Genomic DNA, 18,591 nt, shown 5'->3' with positions numbered 1-18,591 from the left:
ATGTGCCATTTCGACAATTACGAGAATGACACCATGGGTGGCAACTCCCGTTGGAGTTGCTCTAATACAAATAGTTTGTTTTGACTACTTCCTGAGAATAGTAGATAATGTATTAAATTACAATTAAATTCTTGATGATGAGTAAGGAAGTCTAGTTTTTAGCAAACTTAGTTTTGTATCTTTTTGATTTATTTGAAAAAAAAATCAAATCTTAATAAAATAAAATTATTTTTGGGTGTATTGTAGCTCAACAAGTGAGTTTTCTAATGAGGCATGGCCGTCATGAAAAGGTGGAGATTTACTTAGTCAAATACTCGAAAAACATAAATATATCACAACAAGAATGAAATTGTGAACAACCGACTTTATGTAATTTTTTAAAGTGTCAAATGATGTTATTTGAAGTTGAAATTTGTACACAAAGTCACCTTCTGTGTTTGTGTTGTAATTTTTGTGAAATTTTCATGAATTTTGATAACTATTTATATATTTTAAATATTCGACTTTGATGGGATATTAAATAATAAACATATTAAAGAAAATTCTATGAGCCTCTTAAGCCTAAGGGTGGGCTCAAATGATTTGAAAAGAATATAAATTAGTAACTTTACTAAGATTTAATTTAAACGTGTTTAGATGCTTTGAAACTCTAATTATCATTCTTAATTATGACTTTGAAATAAATGATTATATTTTTAAATAAATTAAGGGTGAGACTCTCTAATAATCATTGGGTTAACTTATTTAACCAATGAAAAATGTATAAAGGGATTCACTAAAGAAGCAAAACGAAAAGAGGGGTTAAATTAATTAAAATGAAAATTATTAAATTATTTTCTTAAAAATAACATATTATTTCACATAACATGGATAAATAAAAGTGAATCTTGATCCATTTGAGCTCAAGGCCATAATCTAAACTACTAGTTGAAGAAGAAAATAAGCAGATTTGATTTATCTCTCTTAATCTTGATCTTGATGATGGATGAAAAATAGAATTATAATTTACTTTTATGTACAAGGTAGAGAAAACCAAACCCCTATTTATAATTGTAGTAGGCAGCTGACAATAAATTATGGAGGCAACGAATGATGGAGGCAGCAGAGATAGAGGCGACGACCAAAGATGAAAGCTACGATGATAAACACTGGCCTTGGAAGAAGCTGCGATGATATCATGAAAGGATGAAAGGGTAATGTGTTGGAAATAGTTAAGTTGTTTGAGAACAAATTGGTAATTGATTTGTTCAACGAAATAAGCTACCACAATAGCTTATTTAGAAAAGCTGGAGGTGTAGTTTATTGAAAAAGCTATTAAAACAAATTATAAGTTTAACAGCGTTTAAGCTCTTAAATTTTAACAAAAACACAATTAAATAAGTTATGTAGCTTATAAGCTAAATAGAGCTTATAAACAGTTAAATCAATAAGCCAAACACCCTGTTACCAATGTCTGTGTAAGCCAAGGAAAAACCAATAAAAGCTAGTCACTCATCGTTGTTACCATTGAAAAAGCTATTGTTATCGTTGGATATTACAAAAAAGGAGAAGGGGTTTTTAAAATTATTTAAATTTATTTTACCACTACATTAAATTTTTATAATTATCTAAATTTTATTTACAAAACTAAGTAACCTACAACTTTCCATTGCTATAAAAAAAAAATATATATATATATATATAAATGCAATAGAGAGATAGAGAGAGTGCAGTGGAGATAACGTGGAATTAACAGTAATATCATAAACTTGTTAGATATATTCATAATTTTTAAAATGGGTAAAATATATTTACAAATAATTTAATTCTCTACCATCTCTAATAAGATATTAATAATAATTTTGATATTAATAATTTTTAAATTATTACTCCGTTAATTAATCTATATATATGGGTCACCAGAGAAGCCATTTTAATCTCTGTTAATTAACGAGAGAGAGAGAGAGAGAGAGAGAGAGAGAGTTGTTGAAGAAACAAGAAGAAGATCATCGATCGATCGATCGATCAGCCATGGGTTCTTGGGTGAAGAAACAAGTTCTGGGAAAGGGCACGTTTGGCACTGTTAGTCTGGCAGTAAATTGCTTCCCCAAGGACTCACTGCACATCCCTGCAATGGCGGTGAAGTCTGCGGATTTCAAGAACTCCTCATCGCTTCAGAAAGAAGCCAAGATCTTGTACGAACTGCGCGATTGCCCTGGAATCGTTCGCTGTTTTGGGGAAGATGTCACCGTCGAGGACGGCAAGAGAGTGTACAACATGTTACTCGAGTTTGCTCCCGGAGGTTCCCTCGGGGATCTGATCAGACAAAGTGGAGGGCACTTGCCGGAATCTGACGTTGCGGAATACACTCGTACGATCCTCGAAGCCCTGAGCTACATGCATGGAAAAGGCTACGTTCATTGCGATATTAAACCGGGCAACATTCTTGTCTTCCCGTCTAAAGATGGCGGGAACAACGTGAAGATTGCGGATTTTGGGTTGTCGGCAAAGTGGAGTGACTGCAAGGTGGAAGGAAGCCCGGGTACCCTTCTTTACCGATCGCCCGAATCGATTCTGTTTGGTTCGACCAAAGCCTCTGTGGATATCTGGTCTCTGGGATGCACGGTAGTTGAGATGGTTACAGGAAAGTCAGTGTGGCCGACGGCAATATTCGAACTCAAGGGCGTCAATGAGCTGCTACGTGAGATTGCGTTAGGGAAAAGACCGCCGAAGATCCCTCAGAACATGTCTGACGAAGGAAAAGATTTCTTGGGAAAGTGTCTGGTTAAGGATCCCAAGTTGAGATGGACGGCCGACATGCTTTTGAATCACCCTTTCCTCCAGCAGGTGAAGGAGTCTGCACGGTTACAAGATCAACAGATGAACAACAACAACAAGGCAATGCCATGTTTTGCACGTTCCAGTAACTGCGATGATAAATGGATCCACGAACAGTTGGAGGCTGCAGGTTGGAGAAGATTATACCAAAACCAGAAGCGGCCGAGTTGGGTTGGAAGGAAGCTTTCACATGCACAAGCTGCTGACAGAAAGAAGGAAACTTTTTCACATGCAAGAGTGATAAAATTTATACGGCCCAAACCAAAAACCAAAGCATGGAATGATTCACATATAAAGATGAAGTAACTTCAAATTTCAAATGGTATTTATTCCTTCTCTCTTTTTATCTCAATTTTTATTGATTTTTATTTCAAATAGTATTGATTTTTTTTTATTTCTTTTTGGACTTGCTACTTGCAGAAATTCAGTCCCTCCTCTGCCAAAATGAAGTCCAAGGAAGTCCTCATCAGGGGAGCATTGTTTTTCTTTTTTTTTTTTTTTTTAACATTGAGAATAATGTTTAATTTAAGTATGCAGTGAGAAATTAAATATTTATTATATTTTGCTTGATTGTTTGAAAATTAAATTATAATATGCTTAAATAGTGATTTTGTTTAGAAAAATATTTTATTTTCATATCTAGGCCGAATTCATGTTTCCTATTTAACTTTTGTCAATGCATAGTTAATTCAAAATTGAGAATTATTTTATTTGATTATTGATTCTAAATTTAGTAGTGTTAAGAAAAATGAATTGATTATGCCGGATTATTATGATTGTTGAAATATATGCTTATTGACAAAACTCATGGGATTTTGTGATTATGCATGATTGATTATGTGAGAATAATATTATGATTATTTCTTAAAACTAGGCCTAAACAGAGTTGAAGTAAAAAAGGATGATGAAAAAGAAAAAAAAAAACAAAAAAAATCATTGCTATATATCTACTCTTATGTTTTGAGCTGCTTAGTAACTAGGGGTTGACAGTATGCTCCTGCATCAACCTTCACGTCAAACGGTGATTCAAGATATGAGTATGCAAATGCATCCTAAGCAATTATTTTGGGGAGTAACCGGGTGTCTTCATCACAAAATGTCGACATTCGCGTCAAAAGTCAAGTAATGCTTAAGAAAGAAATAAAAAAAAACAAAAAAACAAAAAGACCATCCCTATCACTCCTTATGTTTGTAGTAGTGGAGAGAAGTGATTATAAGAAAACTATTGCATGATTTAATTGTATTAATTGCAAGGTTTAATGAATCAATTTTAAAGCATGCATGGAAGCAAAAGTGGTGATTTTGCATGATTAAGTCATTCAGTTAATACTGCCGGATTTTGGAATTGATATGATAATATGGATGGTAATTAATTTTGTGATTAATTATGCATTGATATATTGTCTGATTTCTTGACTTTGGCCTAATGTGAAAATAAAATGTTTATTTTTTAATTTTTTTTTCTATTTTGCTTGAATAAGTAAAAGGTTAAGTGTGGGGTATCAAATAGGTCTTAATTTTATATATATTTTTATCTCAACTTTATGTTATTTTTGTGTTTATATAAATTTTACATAGTTTGAGCATATTTTTTTTTTTAGGAATCAAGCAAAAAGAGATAAATTCAAGAAATGGGGAGGGAGCGGCAAATGGAGGCATTGGTTTGAAGGAGGATTAGAGCGGCCATGCTTTATATATAAAGGATTGAATTGGAGAGAAGAGACGCCAAGCCGCCAGAAGGAAGCTGAAGGAGAAGGCAGCAGCAGTACAGCACGCAAGCTAGGCAAGGCGTTGCAAGATTCGGTGAAGCCAGCAAGCAAGCAGCCGCAAGGCACAAGGCCTTGATATATATATATGTTCCCGACATTGCCATCAAAAGCTAGTGATATATATATATATATATATATATGTTCCCGATATTGTTGTGCTGATATCCTTCAAATGGTTGTCCAAATACAGTTCAGTTACAGTGATATTTGTTAATTAATCCCATCAAAGTACCAGTCCTTCAAAGGGGCATATTTAGTTGAACAAAGAGAGTATAATTCAACTTTAATAAGCAACATCTAAAGTACCAACAACACAACTGGACGAGATCGATATTGAATGTTGTATTTAAAACAACACAACAGAGTGTAAAATGGCACTAGGTTTGGATTTATTATTTAATTGAATATGTGGTAAAGATCTCTGCATAATTTTGGTGGCCATTCACATGCAGGAAATCAAATAGTAATAATAATATTTAGTCCCATCCGAACCTGACATTTTGGGTCAAACCCGTGTGCAAGAGTCGACAAAATTTATCTTTAATAGGCCGAAAACATATTAGCCCAATTCAAATTAATTAGAAGATATCAGTGCCCATCGCGGAACCGAACCCGAACCCTCATTCGGCCCAAAAAAATACTTAATAGGCCACAGATATCAGAGCCCATGAAAGAAAGGGGCATATCTAATTCAACATTACCATGCATGCATGGTAACTCAAAATGTGAATTTGCAGTAAACACTGCGAGTACATGCATCAACATCATTGCAACTAAACTTAACTAACACTTCAGTTTCAGAATCATAAAAAAGAACTGACTTCTGCGCGTACCATCATCATCTTACTCTATCCAACCTCTCTCTCTAACATAATAAGCAACTAATTGCCACCCAACAAAACTGGCTCTCTATCAAAATTTGTTCCCACCTCTTGTATCTGCATTGACATCTTTTTGCCTTTGCTTTGTCAGTCCACACGCTGTCTCTTCGACTATTATATGTAAAAGAAGGTGGTCTTGGGTGGTTCTATCGCGGAGACCATCCTTGAATTGAATGTCCCTCTGCTGCAAGAATTAGTTTGAAGAGAAAACGAAATTGTGTCACTAGAATTGAAGACAGCAAAGGCTGAGTACGAATACAACTCTTTCTAGTAGAGCTGGAAGCATTGTTGCGCTTTTGAGACCCTCTCTTTTCTCTTTAAGTTGAAGGACAAGAAGACGTTAAATCTTAATCGTGAATATAGGGGGATGGAGGCTGGGCGAATGGGAAAAAAAAAAACTAATGCGCGCGAACAAGCAAGGATTAGCATTACTTGCATTATGTCTCTACGTTTGTACTGAAATTTCAGAGGATATGCAAAGCTTCGAGTCTTCCCCACCGCTAAGCACACTGTCATCTCTCCACCAGTCAACACATAATACCTGAAATTGAAATCGGAATCATATTTAAGAAATACTTATTTGAATGCTAGAATACTTTGGGACCCAGTAAGGTCAAAAAAATGGTAGTACCTTATCCTTGTGCAAATCAATGACTGCCAGTGGCCACTGCAACAGAAAATAGTATTAGCCCACAAGTCTATCCCTTGTCCCTTTATTTTCAAGAATCCGATATTGAGACAATTATGTAAACTAGAATTGGATACGCAATTTGGAGACAATAGCTCACCGCAGTTCTTAAATCCCACAACATAACTTTCCCATCATATGATGCAGAAACTAAATGAAACCATGACTTCTTGTGCCACTTGCAAGAAGATATCCAAGAAGTATGAGATGAGAACTGAAGTACAGGAGCCAATGTTCCTGCCAAAACAATACCATCATATATACATGGAGAGAGAGAGAGAGAGAGAGAGACAAGTTTCTGCTAGTTTAATATACCTGGTTTGCGGGGATCCCATATCCTAAGGATAGGGTCAGAGCCACCAGCAGCAATGAGAGCTGAACTTTCACCTCCAACATCAAGACAATTGATAACTTTCCCACAATACTGTAGGAAGGTGAAGGATTAGAAAAATGATTGCAGCAAAGAAGACAAGTAAGAGGACTTGGTTAAAGAGTATATGCAAAACGGTTCTGATCAAGTGAGTCCCTCTTCCCCCAAACAAAAGGAAAAAAGAAAAAGAAAAGAAAAGAAAAGAAAAGAAAGATATCTTTTTCAATGTCCAATCGAACAATAATTAGGCTTCAGTAGCACTTATGCTTATTTATTTCTAAAATCTAAAAAAGTGAAATATGTTTCTCCTTTATTATTATTATTATTATTATTATTATTATTATTATTATTATTATTTGCTGAGTAAAAAGAAAATGAGAAAGAGCATTCACTTTTTTAGACTTGAAAAATAAATGATTACAAATAACAAAATCAATAAAATAAACAAAAATTATGCGTTTCAACCATATTGTTGAAGCCTAGCAAAGTTATTATATAATTTATTAAATAACCCACGTGTTTCTCTTTTTTTTCCAGATGAGAAAGACAAAAAAAATCGGTACAACAAAGTAAAAGTTATGCAGCTTTATCTTCACCATATTGCTCAAGCCTAGCAAAATGATTTAGCCAGCTCCACATGGCAATAGACACAAAGTTGATTGACAACTGATTATCAGCAGTCCAACGGAAATGTGTTTTATATGACTAAAGATTCATCTCACAACAAGAAAAAAAGGATTACATTCTCAAGTTGTGTGATACACACTGTTAACTAGTGGTGGAGTCAGGAAATTAGGTCAGGGCAGAGAAGTCCCAAGTCTGTGTACTAAATTTTTTTGGCATTATTTAATTGCCCCTTATCTTTTTTATTTCAAGGGAGGCAAGCGTTTGAGGGCATAATAATTTATATGCACAACATCAAGGGGTCAAGTGCAATTTTAGAAGTTTGGGGGGGGGAGCAATTGCCTACCCTCCAACATATGTAGATCCGCCCCTGCTGCCAACCATAACAGCAAAGCAACACCCATGGAGAAGAAGATAGGATTTAGACCATGCAATCAAAAATTTGGTCCATGCTTTAAAATTAATTGCTTGAGTTGGGTTGAGGAATTTCAAAAATAAGTCTAAAAGCTCTATGCTAAAGAATAAGATCAATATTAATCATAGTCAAGAGTTTTTATGGCAGCTATCAGGAAAAGGATGGGATAGAAATTTTTTTTTAAGGTTAGTTGTCTGACTTCTCTGGGATCACTTTCATAATGACTCACTGTAGTTGAGAGCTAAAAATATGTAGCACCAGAGATTTTTCATGTCAATCGCCTATTATAAGTAATAATTGGCTGCTCACACAATTTCATTAATGAACATATAATCAAATTTTAATGCAAATGAAGGGTTCATAAAGCCACAAGCAAGCACAGAACGTAGGAAAGCTAACATAAGGTCATTCTCACTCACCATGTTTACTGAATCTTTGCCACTTTCAACATCCCATCTTCTAATTGAATGATCCCAGGATGCAGAATATATTGTTTCATTTTGTGGCCAAACCACAGAAGACACACACTGGGAATGACCCACCAGTGTAGAGAGAGCCTCTCCCTGTATGAGACAGGAAAATATGAGTTGTAATGTAAAAGCAGTAAAATATTTAATGCAGAGAGATAAGAGCTAAATAAAGCATTTAGATTAATATAATGTAATAAAAAGGTAGAATAAAGCAATTAGATTGACACTAAGGCCTAAATTCATCAAAAAAAGATAGAAAAGATAGTGCATGGGAAGCACCTCAAATAAAGATTCCTAGGTTTTATTACTACTTTCACTTTCACTTAATAAAACCTCTTATATCTGTTATTGTTAGAAACCAATAACCAAAACAAGCAAGATCCAATGGAAATTAATTTGCAACATCTTTGTCATAGAATAATGCTAATCATTAATCAATTCAAAGCTCAGATCCCCCTTAATTTAAGCATTTTCATGGCATTTTGCATGTTCATTGAACTTGTAGATTATGAACTTCATATCAATTCAAGTGAATCCAAATTATATATAACGGTGGAAATATACACACACACACTGTACTAAAACAGAGTTGTAGACCAAATTTGGCACTAGCAAACCATACTTTCTAGTATGCTACAGATGAATTTCTGCATTTGGAAGCCATAGAAGTTCAAAACAATGAAGTTCCCTAATTCCAGAAATCATTGTACCTCTGATTGAGATTCCTCATCTTCATTATCCATTTTTCTCCTCTTAATTGTTACCAGATCGCTTCCTTCAACAAGTTCATGTGTCTGCCACAAATTGATTCTGCTGTCCCAAGAACCTGAACATACCTAATTAATAGTAGCAAACAAAATAAAGTGCATGAGTGAGCACTATTTTCTACATCAAATTTATGCATGACACGATGATGATAAGTTGGGAGAAGAAGATAAATGATACCATATCTCCAGATGGCCGTGCTGCAACAGTTTGTACAGGTTCAGTATGCCCCCGCAGAATTTTATAAGCTCCAACCTTTGTAGGATGATCCAAGGATTCTACACCGAACTTTTAAAAAGAAAATTCACAATATTAGGGGGGCAAGGGAACTTTAGTTGATAGGGAAGTAAATTTTTTTATTTTTAAAGTGGCAGCATCTACAAGTACCTTCCACAGCCTAAGTGTCCTATCCTTGGAAGCAGTGGCTACAACCACTTCACTGCTGCTCTCTGCTCCTGTAAATCAGGAAAGCTACATCAACGTACAACACAAAGATGATGAATGAATGTGCACAAATTAATAAACATAATATGATGTTACGAAATTTCTAAAGAATAAACCATGAAACGAACCCACTAATCAACAATTTGAAAAGGCATACTTAAAACTATATATGACAATTATTAATTGCACGAGTTCAGGTTTGTTTCAATTATTAGTCTCTATCAAATGGAACAAGGTTTTCTATGACACTTAATTCAGATAAGAGACGAGCTATCCAAATCAAAAAAAAAAAAAAAAGGACCTCTAATAAAAAGCTTTACTCAAATAATAAAAATAGAAATGTTCACTATTTAGGAATTCATTAGCTTTTTCATTTTTCCAAACACTTAAGAGTCAAAAATTAAGTTCAAAGACGCCATGAGTTAAACTGGTGCAATGTACTCAAACCAAAAATAAGCACGTTTGAAAAACTCTCTTTAGTTTTTATTCTTTACCTCTTGGCTTAATAACACTGACAGAAGTAACGGCACCACCATGTCCCTCTAATACATGAGTACACAACCCAGCAGCTTTCCATACCCTAATGAGATAACACAATTTAAAGAAGATCTAGATTTAGTAAAGTTCATATTCATGAAGAAATAAGAAGACTGAAACAAACTTCATTTCTTTCCAAGTGAGAAGACAAATAAATAAATAGTTCTCACAGTATTACCTTCCTAGACCATCATAGCAGCCAGTCACAAAGAACCTGAAACATGCCAGATTTAACAATTAACCAAATTAACAAGCCAGACTTGTAGGATGAAGAAGTAATATCAGTACTGTTCCACATCACACAGTTAGTTCCACTGTTCAAAGAAAGCTTCTGAATTATTTAAGAATTGATGACTGCCTAATGTAGAATTTTATCAGGAACATCCTACTCATCAGACTAGTTACAGTCGATGTGTGGCCTGATAATGAAAGACAAAATTAGAAATGAGATTCATATGTAATAAACTTAAAGTGACATCAAACAGGATAAGATGGTTTGCACATGTGAGAATAAAACAAGTAAGCACACTAGTGAGACAATTGGATGAAATGGAGGAAGTTTGTAGGAATTTATTTAAAAAAAGACCAAAGAAAACTTGGTGGAAGATCCTTAAACATGACATAGGAATACAGAATATAACGGTCATATAGAGAATATAGGCATGGAGAGATGACTGGAGGTTTAAAATTCATGTACCTAGTGGGATTAACAGTTGTGATTTTTGTGATTGTTGTCACATCTTACTCATTGCACTAAGTAAACTATTTCTTTCAAGAATTGATACAAAGGTAAGATCTCAGGCATTTCACAAAGATTGCATAACTGGCTCATCTTGCTGCTTTGCAATTGCCAGTTTCACAAACCGTGAAGAACAGAAACACAAGTCGAATGCTGAAAATAAAATGAAACAGAAAAAAATTGATAATAACTTAGACAAAACTACTGATAATGACCAACTGTCAGTGGCTTGCATCAAATCCGTTCACATGGATAGAAAAAAAATAGTGTTTACATACATGTAACGGGGGAAAGAAAAAAGTAATCCTGATGGTCCTACAAATTTAAAAGCTCACCCAGAATTTGAACCATCAACTGCACTGACCCAATCATCATGTAATGAAGGCTCTTCCTCTTTTCGAGGAGCCACAGCTTTTACATATTCGATTTCCAATATTTTCTCCTGCAATAGACCATATGTCCTAGTTACAAACCATAAAATTAGCATTCAAACACCACGCAGAGGTGTTCATAGAGCAGAAGAAGTCTGGCTCATAAATGCGCCAAATACCATAAATAGGAAAGAGAATTACCGCAGAAATCCCCTTGGCAAGTAGAAATTCTTCTAGTGACATCCGAACTAGCTCCCCATTGATCAGAAAATCAAATGGTTCAGGTTTCCAGTCAGCATTCCCTATATATAAACAAAAAAATGTTGTTCTTTCCTTACAGCCGATTAATTTTGATACAACTATCAAAGAACACTGTAAAATACCGTAACGACGATGCAAGTTATAACTCTCTACAAAAACCATTCGCCTAATCTTTAACAGAGGAGGTTAGCCACTCTGTCAATTTGATTAACCAATTTTATGACTTTTATTCGTCATCTCTACGCCAGTTAATTGTCGATTCAAATTATAACAGGGAGACACAAAATACAAACTTCTATCACATAAAAAATACACATACATTTATATATATATATATGCGTATATATATACAATTACGGATGTATTTACAATATAGGAGTTTGCTTACCGGATTGAAGAAGGTTGTTGACGACAGCGGAGAGCCCCAAGCGAGTGACATTGGAAGGTATGGCGATGGAAGCCGTTGGGACCTTGAAAGGAGGCCGCAGCTTTGTGACGAAACGGACTTGCACACGCCTCGAAAACTCTTCGCCATCTCCCTCAAAATCCATTCCACTGTCTGCAGCTAGAGATACCGACAACGAGAACGGAGCTGTGGCCGGCGTCCCCTCTTGCTGCTTCTTAGTCGGCAGCCCAAGGGCAGGAGGTGGAGAGAGAGGTGGAAGGAGGGAGGGAGAGCTAGGGTTTTGTTTGAAAGCAATGTGTTGCTTCATTTAACGGGTTAGCCCAATCAGAGTCCGATTCGATTCTACGTCAAATCAAATCCCAATGTCCCGACCCGCTTTTGACGATGGTGACTTGCGCCCATCAACAAATGAAAAATCTATATAATAAGGCAAGACTGTTTTTTAAAATGTGTAGAGACAATCTATCTTTGTGTGGCTGCGATCCACGACTGAGATCAATCAACGGCTAAGATCCACGTCTCCCCCCCCCACCGGCGTGGCCGCCCGCCCAAAACCATCCCATCACGCCTCTCTCTCTTTGTTTCCCCCTCTGCCTCTCTCTCTCACTCTCTATTTCCCACCCGCCCGCAGCCATCGTCCCTCTCTCTTTCCCCTCTCTCTCCCTCTCTCTTTCTCTCTCTCACCCCACCCCATCGTCGCCGCCCCTCGCCCACGGCCATCGTCCCCGCCCCTCGCTCGCTCTCTCCCTCTCTCTTTCTCTCTCTCACCCGTGGCCATCGTCCCCGCCCCTCGCCCGCGGCCATCGTCCCCGCCATCTTTCTCTCTCTGTCTCTCTCCCTCTCTCGCCGCCATCGTCGTCGCCGCCCTTACGCACCCACCCCATCGTCGCCGGCCCTCGCCCGCCCCCTTCTCTCTGTCTCTCTCCCTCTCTCGCCTCCGCGTAGCCCACCCACGCCATCGTCGCCGCCGCGTCTGCGCATTGCCGTCGCCCCCCGCCACGTCGCCGCCGCCCACTTCCAAGGTCCTCTCTCTCTATATATATATAGATATATATATATATATAGATTTCTGTATTTGGTGTTCACTTCCAGGTCTTCATTTTAATTTAGTGTTAATTTAATTTAGTTTAGTTTATTTAATTTAGTTTAGTGTAAATTCATTTAGTGTTAATTTAATTTAATTTAGTGTTAATTTAGTGTTAATTTAATTTATTTTAGTTTATGTAAACAAATATGTGTGTTAATTTATGTACATTTCATTATTTCTATCCTATTATTTTGGGTATTTTTTATAGTGTTTTATGTTTAATTTAGTGTATTATATAGATAAACACGTGTGCGTGTGTTAATTTACTGTTTTATGTTTTGTGTACATTTAATATTTTAAAATTATTAATTTAGTGTATTATATAGATTTACTGTTTTATTTAGTTTATTATTTAGTTTAGTTTACTGTTTTATGTTTTAATTTAGTGTATTACACGTGTGTGTGTGTGTGTGTGTTAATGTATATTTGATTATGTGTGTTAATTTAGTTTAGTGTAAATTCATTTAGTGTTAATTTAATTTAATTTAGTGTTAGTTTAGTGTAAATTAATTTAGTGTTAATTTAATTTAGTTTTGTTTATGTAAACAAATATGTGTGTTAATTTATGTACATTTCATTATTTCTATCCTATTATTTTGTGTAATTTTTATAGTGTTTTATGTTTTGTGTACATTTGATATTTTAAAATGTTAGTGTATTAATTTAGTGTATTATATAGATATACACGTGTGTGTGTTAATTTAGTGTGTTAATTTAGTTTAGTGTAAATTCATTTAGTGTTAATTTAATTTAGTTTAGTGTAAATTAATTTAATGTTAATTTAATTTAGTTTTGTTTATTAATTTAGTGTATTTCATTTAGTGTATGTGTTAATTATGTGTATTTGATTTAGTGTATTAATTTAGTGTATTTTTTGTACATTTGATATTTTAAAATTATTAATTTTTTGTACACGTGTGTCATCGCCCCTGCAGTTGCTCACACCTGTCGTCGCTGCCACCCGGCCACAATGCAGCTCGCTTCACCGTCCCCGTCGTCCCTACCAACGCCACATATGTGTATGTATTTCTGTGTATGTATGTAATGTACGCCAGAAATGATGGTGTTCGTTGTTTAAATATATTTTGTGTGTTAGTTGCTCATTATTAGATTGTGAAGGAAGTTGTCAAATGTTTAATGTTTAATGTTTTCAATTTGGAATCTAATGTTTGCAAATCTATGTATACATTTCTATTTGTTGTTCTTTGTTTAATGTTTATGTATGCATAGAAGCAATATAATGTTTCCTTTTTATATTTTGTGTTTGCAAATATATTTTGTGTGTTCTGGAATCTAATGTTTGCAAATATATTTTGTGTGTTTGCTGCTCATTCGAGTTACGTTTGGAATCTAATGTTTAATGTTTATGCAAGATCTTAATGTTTAATCCATTTGACAGAAACGCTCTCATCTCAAATGAACTCCATTTGCATTAATATTTAATGCAAGATTTCTTTCCTACTGATTTCCACTCCACTTTCCATTTCACTTCATTTTTTAACTGTTTCCCTCTTTTCACTCATTTCTGCAAAGATTTCTTTCACATAATTCTTAATGCAAGATCTTAATATTTAATCCATTTGCAGATAATGTTTAATCCATATAGATTAACAGAAATGCATATATATAGCGTTTCTGTCAAATGAGCATTTCAAATCTTAATGGGCGTTTTTGTCAAATTTTTAATTAATGAGTGTTTCTCTTTTTATTTGAGTGTTTCTGTCAAATGGAGTGAGATTGGAGCGTTTCTATCTTTAGATTATAGAGCATTTTTTTTAATTCAATTTTTTTATTTTTTATTATACAACGTTATACAATAACTTTAATTTTTATTTTTATTCAAAATTTAATCTTAATATTATTTACACCGTGCCTTTAGGCACGGGCATTCCCTAGTATGTACATATTAGATATATATTTTATAAATATATTATTTAATATATATACATACACATTATCATATTCCTCTTTTTTTTCAACAATTTATACATACATATTAGATATTACATCATTTTTCTAATATAAATGATATATTTATAATCCTCTCTCCAAAAAACTTTGTTTCTCTTTCTCTTCCCTTCCTTTGCTGTCTATTCATCTTTTTCTCCAGCAATCGTCTCTCACTACATTCCTCTCACCGTTGTCTCATCGATGCCTCGACCTTCTCGTTGCCTCACCTCTTGTCACTGCCCTGACCCTCATCTCTTGTCGCTACTGCACATCCTCCCTATGTTGTCGTCACCTCGTCTCTAGCCATTAGCCACTGCTACATCCTCCCTCTTCGCCACCTTTTTCCATCACTACACACCCCTCCCTCTGTTGTTGTATCATCCATCACTGTCGCCTCTCATCCCCAGAAACACATTTCTGGCCATTCTACGTAATTTGTGAAACGATCCCATAACATTTTGTAAATTACAAAAACAACTCAAAAAAAATGTTTAGGACCATATTTTTCGTTTTCATGCTTCAAAATCATCATCTTCTTCTTCTTTTTCGTTTTCCCTCTCTATCTATTCTCCCCTATAGCTACAACATAAAAAGGGTTCCAACACCAAAACTTATTCTCCCCTATAGCTACAACATAAAAAGGGTTCCAACACCAAAACTCATGATTGTCGCTAGCGCCCTCGTTAGCAAGAGTCAAACCTTTTATGAGTTTTGGTTGGAGGAGTATTTTTTTTAATTAAAAAAATAAATTAAATTTTATATTAATTACATTTTAATTGACACCATTACATTAAAGTGGTATTCTCACAATAATGTTATAAAAGTAGGATGACTAATTTTGGTTTAAGATTCTTTGGGTTTTCATTGGACAAAGCTACGTGAAAAATTCAACAAATACTACGTGACCCCATCTCAAGAAGCATACCAAAACCTTAGAGAAGTCAGCAAAGGCATATATGTTCTCTTTAAGATGTTACTTTTATAACATCTATCCATTATTGTGATTAAGTACATGTAATCATCTTATTTAATATTATAATGAACGAATTTCAATTGTAATAAAATATTTTTAATATGATTATAAATATATACTAGTGGATCACCCATGCGATGCATGGATATCTTAAAAAAAAAAAAATTGTTAAAGTGAAAGTTATATAATTTAGTAGTTATAATAAATGAAAATCACAATGAAGAAGTAAAAAATAAATAAAATAATCGTGTTACAATCATGAAAATATAACAAAAGGATTACATATTTTGACAGATTTCCTTATATGCATTCAAGGGTAGACGAACAATTAAAAGCACATAACTCTGTCCCGAAACCATGTAAAAAATTGTCGATATTCAATTTCAGCCGACCCCGATTCATCTTGGGCCGCAGTGAGTAAGTCCAAAGTGCCAAGAAGAAGAAAACAAAGATCTCGGACATGAATCGACACCAAAATTTTTATGTGGTTCGGTCAGAATGATGCCTATTCCACGACCGCACTCTGATTATTCCTTCAGAATGACGGTGTCTGATTATTCTCCTTGTCCTTACATCTTATGATATCTATGATTCTTATTTATACTGAAGGGCTTTTACAATTTAGATAACATATAGAAATACAATGATTAGATAATGGGGGACAAACAGCCCTTATCATCTACATAAAATCGGGAGTGGGATCCTCATTACGAGGGGCATGGACTGTTGCAAATAAAGTGAATAGTCCTTACCTCTGATTTCTCAACAGCTTTATCACTTATGCGAGCTGACAATTTTAGGCCAGCGACCTGGGCGGTCTAGCGAACTGAGGGTTTTATAGCGAGCCCGTTAGTCGATCTTTGAGAGCTCGCTAGGGGGTTTTACAGGAGCTCGCAAAATGCTTGCTTTGTGGGCTTCAGGCTTTGGTGATGTATGGATTTCATTTGACGAGGTCGCCGTGATTTTTTGAGCTCTGGGTGATTAAGCCGGCCCATTGGACTGAGCCTGACCCATAAGGGGTGATGTAGGAATAGCATATAACAAAAAAAAACCTAAATTAACATGTAATACAATAAAACAATGCGTAAAAAACAAAAAGAATTACACAATAACAGGAAATAAAAAAAAGAATAAACGATAACCAACATCTTTATTCTGAAATATGCATTCAAGGGTAGATTTTTTTTGGGGGGGATTTTCACATGTATTTGTCTCATATGTGCTTACCACACGAACCCTCAAGGGCTAATTTTTCTTAGTTGTATTCACATCACTCACTTGACAGAATAGTGGTGCTATGTTACACCAGAAGATCAAACTGGGTAAAAAATATATGGTTAAATTTTACTAAATAAAAGTAAAGAAGAAGAGAAAATTTAAGAAGAAGAATTGAGAAAGGAGAAGAGAGGAAATTGAAGGGTTGAAAGGGAATGGAGAGGAAGAAGAGAGAGAGATATTTGCTTTCTTTTATTAATTTATCTTTCTTCAAATTCTCATATTTCTCTTAATTTATCAAATTACATGCCACCATTAAATTTCTCTTTTTTCCCACGCTTTGTCACACAATTTGAATCTTACTCACTTAACATAATTTTTAAAACATAAATTTAATTTGCATTTAATTTCTCCAAGTCCAACATATAGCACATCTTCAGAGTAGACTAAGGAAAAAAGGAGAATTAAATAAACGACAATAATCAATTAAGTTAAAAAATAAAATTATGACATTTAAAATTATAAAAAATAAATTTAAATTAATTAAATTGTATGTAAAATAAAGATAATTTAAATAATCAATTAATTATATAAATAATAATAATCAAATTTTCAAAATTGATTATCCATACATGATTTTACATATTTCTCCTAACAATTAATTATCACATTTAAGACTGGTCAAATTTTTAAGGAAGCAAAAAAAAAAAGTTAAAAAATAAAATTATAACATTTAAGTTATATATAAAATTATAATATTTAAAATTATAAAAAAATTAATTTAAATTAATTAAACTATATATAAAATAAAGATAATTTAAATAATCAATTAGATAGGTCAAATTTTTAAGAAAGTAACAAAAATAAAAGTTAAAAAATAAAATTATAATATTTAAATTATATATAATATTTAAAAATATAAAAAATAAATTTAAATTAATTAAAAAATATATAAAATAAGAATAATTTAAATAATTAATTAATTATATAAATAATAATAATTAAATTTTCAAAATTGATTATTCATACATGACTTTACATATTTCTCCTGACATTCAATTATTATATTTAAGACAGGTCAAATTTTTAAGAAAGCAACAAAAAAGATAAAGTTAAAAAATAAAATTATAACATTTAAAATTATAATAAAATAAATCTAAATTAATTAAACTATATAAAATAAAGATAATTTAAATAATTAATTAATTATATAAATAATAATAATCAAATTTTCAAATTTAATTATACATGATTTTACATATTTCTCCTGACAATCAATTATCACATTTAAGACATATTACATTTTTAAAAAAATAACAAATAAAAATAAAGTTAAAAAATAAAATTATAACATTTAAGTTATATATAAAATTATAACATTTAAAATTATAAAAAATAAATTTAAAATAATTAAACTATATAAAATAAAGATAATTTAAATAATTAATTAATTATATAAATAATAATAATCAAAATTTTAAAATTGATTATCTATACATGACTTTACATATTCCTCTTTCCAATCAATTATCACATTTAAGACATGTCACATTTTCTAAAAAACAACAAAAAAATAAAATTATAACATTTAAAATTATAAAAAAAATAAATTTAAATTAATTAAACTATATATAAATAAAAATAAAAATAAATTTACTTGGCAGTTGGTATTCGACGGTATTACCTAATATATCAAGATTTCTCCCGATTTAAAAAAGTCTCATTTTTTGGTAATTTATTTCAATTAAAATTTTATGTTAATATTTAAAAATTAATAATATGGATAAATTAATAATATTTATCTTGGCT

The 18,591-nt window shown here is 33.2% G+C and overlaps 2 protein-coding genes across 2 annotated transcripts; one reads left to right on the top strand and one right to left on the bottom strand.

Moving 5' to 3' along the window:
* Nucleotides 1–1,989: 1,989 nt before the first annotated feature.
* On the top strand, nt 1,990–3,123 carry LOC127788201 (mitogen-activated protein kinase kinase kinase 20-like). Its single transcript, XM_052316310.1, has one exon. The coding sequence runs from the start codon at nt 2,011–2,013 to the stop codon at nt 3,121–3,123; it is 1,113 nt and encodes a 370-aa protein (XP_052172270.1). The 5' UTR covers nt 1,990–2,010.
* Nucleotides 3,124–5,271: 2,148 nt separating this feature from the next.
* On the bottom strand, nt 5,272–11,845 carry LOC127788501 (ribosome biogenesis protein WDR12 homolog). Its single transcript, XM_052316847.1, has 14 exons — nt 11,540–11,845; nt 11,092–11,192; nt 10,855–10,961; nt 9,959–9,994; nt 9,738–9,823; nt 9,187–9,254; nt 8,980–9,087; nt 8,745–8,870; nt 7,984–8,127; nt 6,471–6,579; nt 6,256–6,392; nt 6,099–6,134; nt 5,900–6,008; nt 5,272–5,651 (listed from the first exon to the last, which is right to left on the bottom strand). The coding sequence occupies exons 1-13, from the start codon at nt 11,700–11,702 to the stop codon at nt 5,913–5,915; spliced, it is 1,317 nt and encodes a 438-aa protein (XP_052172807.1). The 5' UTR covers nt 11,703–11,845; the 3' UTR covers nt 5,272–5,651; nt 5,900–5,912.
* Between the last annotated feature and the right edge of the window lie 6,746 nt (nt 11,846–18,591).

The sequence above is a fragment of the Diospyros lotus genome, chromosome 13, assembly GCF_014633365.1.
Source record: "Diospyros lotus cultivar Yz01 chromosome 13, ASM1463336v1, whole genome shotgun sequence".
In the NCBI taxonomy this organism is placed as follows: domain Eukaryota; kingdom Viridiplantae; phylum Streptophyta; class Magnoliopsida; order Ericales; family Ebenaceae; genus Diospyros; species Diospyros lotus.
This window is presented reverse-complemented; position numbering and strand designations above follow the sequence as displayed.